Here is a 12,031-nt window from a genome sequence, read left to right as displayed (position 1 = left end):
GTAATTTACCTTATCTCAGTTAATACCTTTAAACTTTTTAAGCTATATACCCTCAGATCCAAGCTTAAATTGTTTTTCTCATTCCCTTAATGGAATAATAAGTAAATACTATTTAAGTTTAGCATCTGACACTCAGCATGGCAAAGTACAGAAAATCAGTTAATAGAAACAAGATTACAAAGAAATTCATTGAGTAACATTGTTTAAGGGACTTAAAGTGTGCTAGGCACTGAGATGTGTTAACAATAGATAATGGGGGTCTGAGAAAGTTATGTATATTACCTAGAAGGGCAAACCTAATTCATGTAAATACTTGTGATTGATCCAACCGCAAGATCACAGATGTATGATTTGGGCTGGACTTTGAGCTGGTTCCTGAGACTATGGAGGACCACTATGCATTTGAATCTGTAGTGGTACAACTAGACTAGGTTCAGATTGGCCTGATCCCCAGCACTCTGCAGTGCCATCCTTGTTAGATGTCCCAGCTGAGCCTGGCTTCTGCCAGAACTGTGTGCATGAGTCAGGATGTACCCAGACCAGGGATGTACCTCGATCACCTGAGTAGGCACTGATATTTTTCCTGTAGTTTCTTCCCAGACATAGCTGTATCCCATTTGTTCTTGAACCAGAACAAAATAAAGTTTAAAAATGTTATTTAATTGTAAATGTAAAAAAGTGGTTTAAAGGTAGTTGGAGGATTCTCTAGCAAGGAAGTTGGGAATAAGGTGGATAAAACTGAGAATAAAAATTGACCTGATAAAGGACTAGTAAAATTACATCTATAAATGTTTCTAGTTTGGGCCTCATTATCTTATGCATAGAGCAAATAATTGTTTCATTATTTCCTGTATAGATTTAACAAAAACTATCTGTACTTTCTCCCCGCAACCCCCACCTCCCTGTCCCCTTCCTGGGTTTACAGGTGCTACTTTTACTGACTGGTTTACTTCTTATGTCAACAATGTTGTGTCAGGCGGCTTTCCTATCATCAGAGACCAAATTTTCAGGTATTTCACTTGGGACTTTCGGATTGAAACGATTATGAATCAGGAAATAACCATTAGTTACAGCTTATGAGATGCAGTTTCCAAGAAGGTTAATAACAAAACCTCTCATCTTAAATCTCACTATTTTATTCTCACTTTATAGCCATTTGAACAGCCAGTATTTTTCTTAACCTTGAGGAATCAAGAAAAGAATTGATTTTGATTTAGAAGCTGTGGCTTATAGTATAGTTTCTTTTTGAAAAAAAATTTTTTGCTAATTAATAGATGTATTATGAATAGCAAGTCCCTAACTCTTAACTCCTGGCAAATACTATGTACTATCTCTAAAGGGAACATACAGGTATTAAAGATAGTATTAGAGGTAATACTGGTTCACAGAAGCCTGGCTGGCAGAAATAATAGATTAGTTGTACATGAGAGGCTTCTAGAATAACATGAACACATTTTATTGTCAGAGCCACTGTTACTAGGTATAGTTGGGTTTTCAGATGTCCCAAAAGTTTCTTAACTCTGAAAACTGAGAGGGGTTCTTTTTAGTTTCCAAATTAGTTTTGGAATCATTATTTGAACCACTGATCATTGAACCTGGACTACTCTTATTCCTGATCCAGAGTCTTCAGGGTTTTCTAGTTTGTAATTTCTAGTTTTCTTCTGAGCTTCCTAGGTTTTTATATACTTTATACTTTTAAGGTCCCAAATATGATTTAAATTTTGATCATAAAATAAAGTATAAAAGCTATTTTACATTGTATCTTTAAACCTTTTATCTTACAGACTTGAAGTTAGTTGATTAAAAAATGTTCAATTTTTTAAAATTACCCAGGTATGTTCATGATCCAGAGTGTGTAGCAACAACTGGAGATATTACAGTTTCAGTTTCCACATCGTTTCTGCCAGAACTTAGCTCTGTACATCCACCCCACTATTTCTTCACATACCGAATCAGGTGAGAATTGTAAATGGGGTTGCCTTTTATTTTGATCTGTCTTAGGGATGTGTTGTTGTTATTGCCTCATTTGATAAGATACATAAAACATTTTGAAAGGCAGCTTCTTGCTGAAGTGTGGAGGAAGGTGGATAACAAGTTATTATATTAAAGTTATCTATAGTATAGTGTTTGTAAAATACCTTGAGTGTACATTAACCTCTATGTTATTCGAGTATTTCTTGCAAATATATTGCTTGAAGTATTATGCCAGGTACTTTGCAAGGTGGATGCTAGGCTGTAATCATTATGAAAGCTCACTATTAAGAGTTATAATCCATTCTAGAAGCTGTGAAATTGCCCAAGGTAAAAACCATGCGTTTAAATTTTCATCTGGCCTGTCTATATTCAGTTAAATATTCAGTTGAATATTATTCAGTTAAATAAAAAAAATAAAAAAGCCTAATAAATATTTACGGAGTGCTACCTGTGTATCAGATATGGTGTTAGGATTGGATTTGGTTTAGTAAAAAACATAATAAATTCACTTTAATTAGAATTACTCTGTGCTATGACATAAAGGCCACTTACAGTTGTAAGGGATAATGGATACGTTGCTTTTATGTGTATTCTTATAAATGTTGTGATATGTCTTATATATACTTATATTTAAAATGTGTACATGCATATATACATACTAGAGATATTTTAGTAATGTATGCTTACCAGGATGCACCCTAGGATTTGATATTATGTGCAGCCTTTGACATATCCAGTATATAGATGTACAGATGTTTGTTTTAATTGTTTGGTTCAGAACCTGCACAGTATTGAGACATGCTTAATATAACAACATTACACATGCTTATAGGGTACTCAAAATGAAAATTATATCTCTAGCAGATTTCTAGAGAAGTGGGAGTAAATAATAGTATTGGGAAAAAGAGTCAAGGTGTGTAATGCCAGTAACTGACTAATGATATTTTGCTTTGAGCTCTCTAGAATTTAATGGAAGAGAGGGAGACAGGTTGCATAGCCTTAGAGTGAAAAAAGAATATCATTTTTTTAGAACAAAGTTTTTCATTGCACTGTATTCTAGAAAGCATTTCCCACACTGATCTTATTTGACCCCAAAAGATTGTTGCCACCATTGGGTTGGTAAGTTTTTATGTTGTTTTCTATTGTTGAGCCTTACTGAAAGTCAGTTAACTAAATTGACAGAAAGCATTTTGATGGTGGAATCAAGCTAATCTTTGAGAACTTAACAGAAATAGATGGTTATCACAGACTCTGTGTTGGGTTTCTTAATTTCCTTTGGAAATTCCTTTCATTTAAAGTCAAAAGTCTTAAAGTCAGAAAATTGTAGCTCTGAAGCAAAAGAAACAAAACCAGACCAGATCTGTGTCTCTGCTACCCCATTCCCTTATCCAGGATTGAAATGTCAAAGGATGCACTTCCTGAGAAGGCTTGTCAGTTGGACAGTCGCTACTGGAGAATAACAAATGCTAAAGGGGATGTCGAAGAGGTTCAAGGACCTGGAGTAGTTGGTATGTAACCAGAAATTTGGTTTTATACGTCAGTTGCCTCTAGGACATTTTGGAGAGCATATATGTGACATACACCTTAGAAATGCATGATGTACTTAGCAGATAAGACTGTATCTTTTAACAGCTGTCTTTACAGTGTGAAAGATACCATAGGTTCTGGGCTTTTTCTAACAGTAATACTTTGCTTCCTAATATCATGTGCTGTAAAGGCCATTATTATATCAGTTTAGTACCTTAAACATGAACTTTTCTAAAGTTAGAGCAAACTCAAAGTTTTCAGGGGGTATTTTCCATTCTGTGTATCTCCTGGGTTCCTTTTTTTTCCTTCTTAAGTTAAGTATTTTTTTTTTGCCAGATAATTATTCATTATCATATTCTATAGGGTTACAAAGGGCAGAAAATAAATTTCTATTGGTCATATTTTGATATTTAGGTGGAAATGTTAATAGCACAGATTTTTATTTGTGGATTTCAGTTACCTTTAGCTCAGATTACCATTGACATTCAGGTTTTTTAAAAATTACAATTATCTTAAGTTTCTGAACCCCCAGATTCTTCAGTTTTTCTTTTTGTGCTTCAGGAAAATAACAGTACTGTGTTTAAGCTATGTACTTCTGTTATCAGTTCTAATAAGCATATTCAGAATTCAGTTTAAAGTTAAATCTACTGCCACAAATAGATTCATGTTTTATATATTTATTTAAGGAATGTTTCCTGAATATATTTGAGGACCTAATGCTAAAGAATTTTATTAAAACTAATTATTTTTCTATTTGATCCATTGTTCCATTGGACAGACCTCTCTCTCTTGTGGCTACCATTTTGTCTGGCTAAGTGTTTAGTATCTGTCTTCAGAATTTTACGTTTTAGTCTCTTCCAACTTTAAAACACTTAGATTACCCTTAGCTTTGTCTGAACTAGTGTCTGTGACACTTTTATTATTCATATCTTAAAGATGGTGTCTTCAATATAGCAAAGCATTTTGAAAAAGAAAATATTCCTGTTTTGTTTTATCTAGATATTCTCCCTCCCTCTGCCTCACTATAGAGGATTAGGGGAATACCAAAAAAAAAAAAAAATTCAATAAATTGAATACTTATAATACCATCACTGTTAACATTTTTTATGCTTCCTTTTAGATCTTTTTCTAGCTGTGCATTTATTTTAAGATAGTTTACATAATCCCACAAAAAAAAGGACACATCTTTTTTTTAATTATTAAGGTATTATTGATATACACTCTTATGAAGGTTTTACATGAAAAAACAATGTGGTTACTACATTTACCCATATTATCGAATCCCCCCTCATACCCCATTGCAGTCACTGTCCATCAGTGAGTAAGATGCCACAGAGTCACTGTTTGCCTTCTATGTGCTACACTGTCTTCCCCATGATCCCCCCGACACCATGTGTACCAGTCATAATACCCCTCAATCCCCTTCTCCCTCCCTACCCACCTGCCATCCCCCACCCGTTCCCTTTGGTAACCGCTAGTCCCTTCTTGGAGTCCATGAGTCTCCTGCAGTTTTGTTCCTTCAGTTTTGCTTCATTGTTATGCTCCATAAATGAGGGAAATCATGTGGTACTTGTCTTTCCCTGCCTGGCTTATTTCACTGAGCATAATATCCTCCAGCTCCATCCATGTTGTTGCAAATGGTAGGATTTCTTTCTTTCTTATGGCTGAATAGTATTCCATTGTGTATATGTACCACCTCTTCTTTATCCATTCATCTACTGATGGACACTTAGGTTACTTCCATATCTTGGCTTTTGTAAATAGTGCTGCAATAAACATAGGGGTGCATATGTCTTTTTGAATCTGAGAACTTTTATTCTTTGGATAAATTCCTAGGAGTAAAAAGGACACCTCTTATTTGCTGTACGGAATAACTAAATTTTATACTTTGGTTTATTGTTACTGTTTTCTCTGCAGGTGAATTTCCAATCATCAGCCCAGGTCGGGTATATGAATATACAAGTTGTACTACATTTTCCACAACATCAGGATATATGGAAGGATATTATACCTTCCATTTTCTTTACTTTAAAGACAAGATCTTTAATGTCGCCATTCCCCGATTCCATATGGCATGTCCAACATTCAGGGTGTCTATAGCCCGATTGGTGAGTTAAATTTTCCTCTGGGGCTGATATACATGACTCTGTAGAATTAACTCCCAGAGGGACGTTATTGATTATCCAGACAAATGGTTTATAAATGGTGTTCCAGAGAACCCTAGAGATCCTGAGGAAGGATCATAGGGGACCACATGAATATGTTGGGGGAGGTGGACTCCACACGATTGAATCAAAGTAACTCTACTATTATCTTTTGTTTGTTTTTAGTAGACATCACTTTTTTTATTAGCAATTTTAGATTCCCAGAAAATTGAGTAGAAGGTATAAAAATTTCCCAAATACCTCCTGCCCCAACACATGCATAGACTTTCCCATTATCAGTATCTACCACTAGAGTGATACCTTTGTTACAGTTGATGAACCTATATTAGCACATCAAAATCACCCAGAGTCCATGGTTTACATTAGGGGTCACTCTTGGTGTTGTACATTCTATAGGTTTGGACAAATGCATTATAATGACATGAATACACCACATAGTATCATATAAAGTTGTTATTGGTTTTTAAGGTTCAGCCTCTTTCCCACTGTTTCCAAAAACAGTTCTGTGGCCTAATGAGAAACACCACATTAGACCAGTTAGAACAGGCTTTATTTCATCAAGACTGGGAAGACAATTTCTTAGTGTTTTTGCTAAAACTCCCAATTTTGTAAATTAATGGAAATATCCTATAGCCACCATTACAAAGAGGGTTTAATGAATGGACTTGTATTTTCAATAGTCTCTCTTAGGGATCATTTCCTAAGTCAACTAGGCATATGTTTAAAATCTCATTTTTAGGGTTACATTATGACAGGTGTAACAGTACCCCAGTCTTATGGACTGTAAAATGATTAAATAGAATTATGAAGTTCCAGTTATACAACAGGATTAATGTGTGAAAATTGTATACCTAGAATGTAATTGAGTTGTAGGTGTTCTTCAGAAAGTGCTCTCTGGCTCCTCGGGTGACCCTGATGGGTAGGTCTGAAATAACTCTGGGAAGATGGATGTGACGTTAACCTAGCCAGAGCTAACACATTCCCAACTCCAGTTCGGAACTAGGAGGGTGATGATGAGATAAGCCAATATACTTCTGGTATGTCTGGGTTTGGAAGTGAAGTTTAGCTTCCCTCCTAGTGGAGAAATGCTTTCTATTGTATATTTCTAGTACTTGGAATTTGTTACTTCTGTAATAGTTCAGTAAAGTCTTCTGGAGTTCTCTTTGTGGAAAAGTTTTAAAATATGAATTTAATTTCTTTAATATTCATATTTTCTATGTCTTCTTGTTTCACTTTTGGTAATTTGTGTCTTTCAAGGAATTTGTCCATTTTGTCTAAATGTTGAGTTTATTGTTATGAAAGTTATTTACAATATTTCCTGGATATCCTTTTAATGGCTGTAAGAGCCATAGTCATGTCTTTTGTTCTTAATATTGGTAATTTGTATTTTCCCTTTTGTTAATCGGTTTAGCTAGGGGGTGCGCTTTTATCATTTAAGGGAACAACTTTTGGTTTTGCTAATTTTCTCTATTGTTTGCTCATTTTCTATTTCATTGATTTCTGCAGTTATCTTTATTTCTCTCTTACTTATTTTGGGTTTAATTTGCTTTTATTCCAAGCTTCTAAAGGTAGAAGTTAGATTATTAGTTTTAGACTTCTCTAAGCACTCCCTTAGCTGCATTTCACAAATTTTGATGTTATCTCTCATTAATGTTTAATTCGAAACATCAGATTTCCCTTGTAATTTAATTTTGATCTATGACTTTTCTAGAAATATGTGAATTTCCAAACACTTGGAGATTTTCCAGTTAACTTTTGGTTATTGATTTCTAATTTTATGGTTAGACAACTTGCTGTGTATAATCTAAATCCTTTTAAAATGTTTTATGGCCCAGAATTGTGGTCTAGCTTGGTAAGTAATCCTTGTGTATTTGAAAAGAATGTATATTCTACTATTTGGGGGAATGTTGTTCTGTAACTGACAGGTCAAATTGGTCAACTATTTTTCAAGTCTTCTATATATTTTCTTTTTTTGTCTTTGTTTTCTGAGAGGTGATTGTTGAAATTTCCAGCTGTAATTATGGTTTTGTCTATTACTCTTTAATTCTGTCAGATTTGCTTCATGTATTTTGAAGCTCTGTAATTATATGTGGACATGTTTAGAATTGTTATATCTTTTTAATGAAGTACTTCTTTTATTGTTATGAAATGTCTGTCTCTGATAATATTCCTTGTCCTAAAGTTGCTAATATTCCTGAACTAATTTGTAAAGAATGTTGAGGTTTCTTTGGGCAGGCAGTTAAGTTACTGTTGGGTCTGCTTGATCCTGTTGAGGCTTGTTTTAAATGGTTTATTAGGGTAGATATAAAGTAGCCTTTTCTTAAGAACAGTAGATCTCAAACTTTTTGGTCTCCTGCCCCACTTAAGCTGTCAAAAGTTATTGAGGACTCTGAAGAACTATTGCTTATGTGGATTTTATCACTATTTCATGTTAGAAATGAAAACTGAGAAGTTTTATAATATTTACTTACTCCTTTTTTAAAGTTTAAATTTTTTAAATTTATCATTTTAAATTATAATAAACTCATTACCTGTTCACCCTCTCTTAACTATGTTCTTACTTATTTAGAGTTTTAATTCCTCCCAACCACAAATAAGCATATAAAATCTTGACCTACCTTGTGGAAAACATTTTCTGTCTCTCAAGGATAAGAAATCAATAAAAAGAAATAGGAATTCTGGACTTACTTCTAATCAACACTGCAGAGGCAGGGGGACTGTATTTGTATTATGTTGTATTTGTATTGTATCTTTCCTGTTTAAATATTAGTTTTCTTGATAGGGAATTTGAATTGTTTTCCTTTCTTGTCCTCTAACCAAGTACTTTTCCTTTTGCTGTATACTTCGAATGCCACTATAAATATATTTTTGGTTGGTCTTCTGCCTTTTCTTGGTTGAGGTGGTTTGTTCTGGATACGTTAGACGCTCCTGCTGCTCACTGATTTCCATTCTTACCTGCATGTTCCTCTTCCCATCTGCTGTTTGCATATGTACACTTCTGTCAGACATCATCAGTAATTTCCCTCCTTAACAACAGTGATTTCTTTAACACTTTTTCTGTTTTCTTCTTCATTAAGATAATTAATAATTACACTACCTGGATTTAATGCTTTAGAATTTCCTAACCTCCCTCCTCTCCCCCTTTTGATCTTCTACTGAATGTTGAAGTCTTCATTACCTACATGAAAAAAAAATCAAAAGATAAAAATATTGGATCTTATGTCATACTTATGTATATTTTTGCTGATTATTATTGTTGTTAGTGTTATAATAAACCTTAAGTGACAGTTCCTTTGACAAATCTTAAAGGATAATTCCTTTCTCCTATATTAATTAATTTGCTTGCTCAATCAATATTTATTGAGTACCTGCTAGGTGCCGGGAATAATGCAGTGAACAATACAATCAAAATATCTGCCTTCTGGGATGTAATGTACAGCATGGTGACTATAGTTAATAATACTGTATTACATATTTGAAAGTTGCTAAGATAGTAAATATTCACAAGAAAAAAACATTCTGTAACTGTATACTGACGGATGTTAACTAGACTTACTGTGGTGATCAATTTGTAATATATACAAATATTGAATCATTCTGTTGTACACATGAAATTATTATAATGTATGTCAATTATACCTCAATAAAAAAATTTTTAAAAAGAAGAAAATTGGGGAAAAAGAAAATCTCTGTCTTGTAATTTATATTCTAGTTGAAAGAAACAAAGTGTAGCAGACAAACACTATGTATTTATGTCAAGTAGAAATAAGTGCTCTGGAGAAAATCAGAGTAAAGGGGTTAAGGAGCGTCCTGTGAGTTGTCCTAATACAGAGATGTGTCAGGGAAGGCCTCCGTGCCTTTGAGTGGAGACATGGAAGGAGTAGAGGGACCTAGGTGGGTATGTGGGAGAAGGGTGTTCAAAACAGCAAGTGCAGAGGTCTTGAAGCACTGGTTTGCCTGGTACGTGTGAAGGACTGCAAGGAAGGCAGTGTAGTGCAGTGCAGTGGACAGGGCAGGGTAGCTAGAGATGAGGCCAAGAGGGGCTGGGGGTGCTGGATTTGTAATGCCATGAAAGCCTCAGTGCAAGCTCTTCTGCTGACATCATATCGCATGTTTCTGAATACTTCCCACACTGCCAATTAGGTCCTTGCTGTTCAGAACTTTATGTGGCTACACCTTTCATTGAGTCTTCAAATACATGAAAGAGAAAATTGACTGTAGAGTAACTCAAGACTTGATCAGAGACACTGCTTACACAGAATTGAAGTTCCCAAGAGATGTGTTCAGATACTGCTTGTTCAGCATCACTACTGCCCTACTCTGAGAGCCTTCAACAAGTTTAAAAGTAGGGGCTACCAGTGGTGGTTGGATGGAAATGATGTGTCTTTACAGTGGGATCTCAATAGAAGTCTAATACGGACCTCTTGTTGACAGCACGGAAAAGTTACCAGTAGAGGTTATATCTTATTAATAAGGTATTAGCAATTTCACATCCTTTTTCTGTAAGCATATAGATTAGTAAAGAATTCTTACTTAATATAGTAATATGATAAATTCAGTAAAAGTTGATCTTGGGTTGCTAGGACTGGTCTGTTTGCCACCTTGTATGAATTCTCAAGTACCATGTAAAAAATAGTACTGTATTAAATATATTTACCATTAAAACCACATTAAACATTTTTAAACATGAAAAAATATACACTCTAGAATCTTGATCAGTATGTGCATTATGAAAATATACTCTTAAAGTCTGTAAAAATTCGGTTAGATTCTAGATAAATTAGAATTTGCATTAAATACATATAAAAAATTGATAGAGGTTCTTATCAAAAGATTGTTTTCTCTTTCAAGGAAATGGGTCCTGATGAATATGAAGAGATGGAAGAGGAGGAAGAAGAGGAGGAGGAGGAAGATGATGATGACGATTCAGCAGATATGGACGAATCTGATGAAGATGAGGAGGAGGAGAGACGGAGGAGGGTCTTTGATGTTCCCATTCGCAGACGCCGGTGCTCTCGCCTTTTTTAGCGAGCCTCTGCTGATAGAAGCACTGGGATAAATCCAGTCTGTTAAATAGATTTCTCAGTCATGTAAATAACTAAATTGTTCCCAATATATAGCAGGAAAACTAGCATGAAGTATTGTTATATGGGTTCTGACTTCTAGGTAACCCTCTATTAGGAACTGGATTGTTTTGGTTTGCTTCGCGTTTTAGAGGTAGAGGAGGAAATGGCAATCTTTTTTCTCTTCTAGAAGTCAATGAGGGGAATTGTTCTCTAATTAAGGAACAGATGTTTCTTTGTTTTGAAATATTTTATACTTATAAAACATGGAAATGGGAGGGAATTGTTTTGAATGAGGATTTAAAGGATAGAAAGAAACTGACTGAATGATTCTGTGAAAAGATTCCTTGCAGTTGTCAGTTACTTAGAAATAAACAGAATTTATTAAGGCTGATCCATTTGGTGATTCCTATATATTTTGTACTCACAGGGAATTGACTAAATAGCTTGAATGCTAGTTGTTTGTCCTTTCTTAGACAATCTATCCTTGAATTTTATCACTATGACCTTGACCTTGCATATTTAGCCTTCAGCTCTACCAACCTTGAATTTAATTTAAAATCTTCAACATTACTTTGAATTTAATTTAAAGTCTTCAACTATGATCTTTATCATATTCATAGATGCATCATTTTTGAAATGTAGTATGTGAAAATATGTATCATGTTTATTAACAAGATTCTTCACCATGTCTCATGTAGTCTAAATTTGTAAATACTGCTTCTGTTTTGTGTCTCCTTTATACACTTGACTGTCTGACTTTGTGATTAAGTGACATAAATTTTATGTTAAGATTATGTTTCCTGAAACATGGATTTTTTTTGTAATTATATAATTGAGAGTTTGGAATGAAATCCTCCAGTGTCAAAAACTCACATTTTACAAACAAATTTTGGTTCCAATCCTGTATTTTGTGTTGTTGCCTATTTTCCATAAACAAATATAAATAAGCCTTTGCTCTGAAGATGGAAGATGAGCTCGAAACTCAGTGGCCTGTTGCCAGAGGCTGATTCAATTATTTCCTGACTTTGTACCCTGACTTGTGCTCCCCCTTCCCTTTTCCCCAAGAACAGTTCTTTTGTAGGGAAACCTGTAGGAAGAAGGAGGTATATACAAGGTTGGGCAAACTTACCTTTCCATATTGGCACTTGTCAAAATGTTCTGAAGTGGAATAAGTAGTTTTCCTGCTAGTTTTTTAATAGAGTATTTTTAGGCAATCAAATCCTTCCAGTATGGCTATCTCTCCTTTTTTAAAAAAATCAGCCCACAGATTTTTTAAAAAACAAACTTTCCCAGTAAAGC

The 12,031-nt window shown here is 34.4% G+C and overlaps 1 protein-coding gene across 1 annotated transcript in view; it reads left to right on the top strand.

Moving 5' to 3' along the window:
- Window positions 1-11,636, top strand: part of FBXO3 (F-box protein 3) — a 30,273-nt gene extending 18,637 nt beyond the window's left edge. The window contains exons 7-11 of the mRNA XM_037019727.2: window positions 926-1,010; window positions 1,834-1,956; window positions 3,367-3,482; window positions 5,419-5,609; window positions 10,518-11,636. Of these exons, the coding sequence (XP_036875622.1) occupies window positions 926-1,010; window positions 1,834-1,956; window positions 3,367-3,482; window positions 5,419-5,609; window positions 10,518-10,694 (692 nt within the window). The 3' untranslated portion in view covers window positions 10,695-11,636. The remainder of the gene's footprint in view (window positions 1-925; window positions 1,011-1,833; window positions 1,957-3,366; window positions 3,483-5,418; window positions 5,610-10,517) is intronic.
- The last annotated feature ends 395 nt before the right edge of the window (window positions 11,637-12,031 follow it).

This window comes from Manis javanica, chromosome 11, assembly GCF_040802235.1.
Source record: "Manis javanica isolate MJ-LG chromosome 11, MJ_LKY, whole genome shotgun sequence".
NCBI lineage: Eukaryota > Metazoa > Chordata > Mammalia > Pholidota > Manidae > Manis > Manis javanica.
The sequence above is the reverse complement of the archived record's forward strand: the minus strand, read 5'-3'. Positions and strand labels throughout refer to the sequence as shown.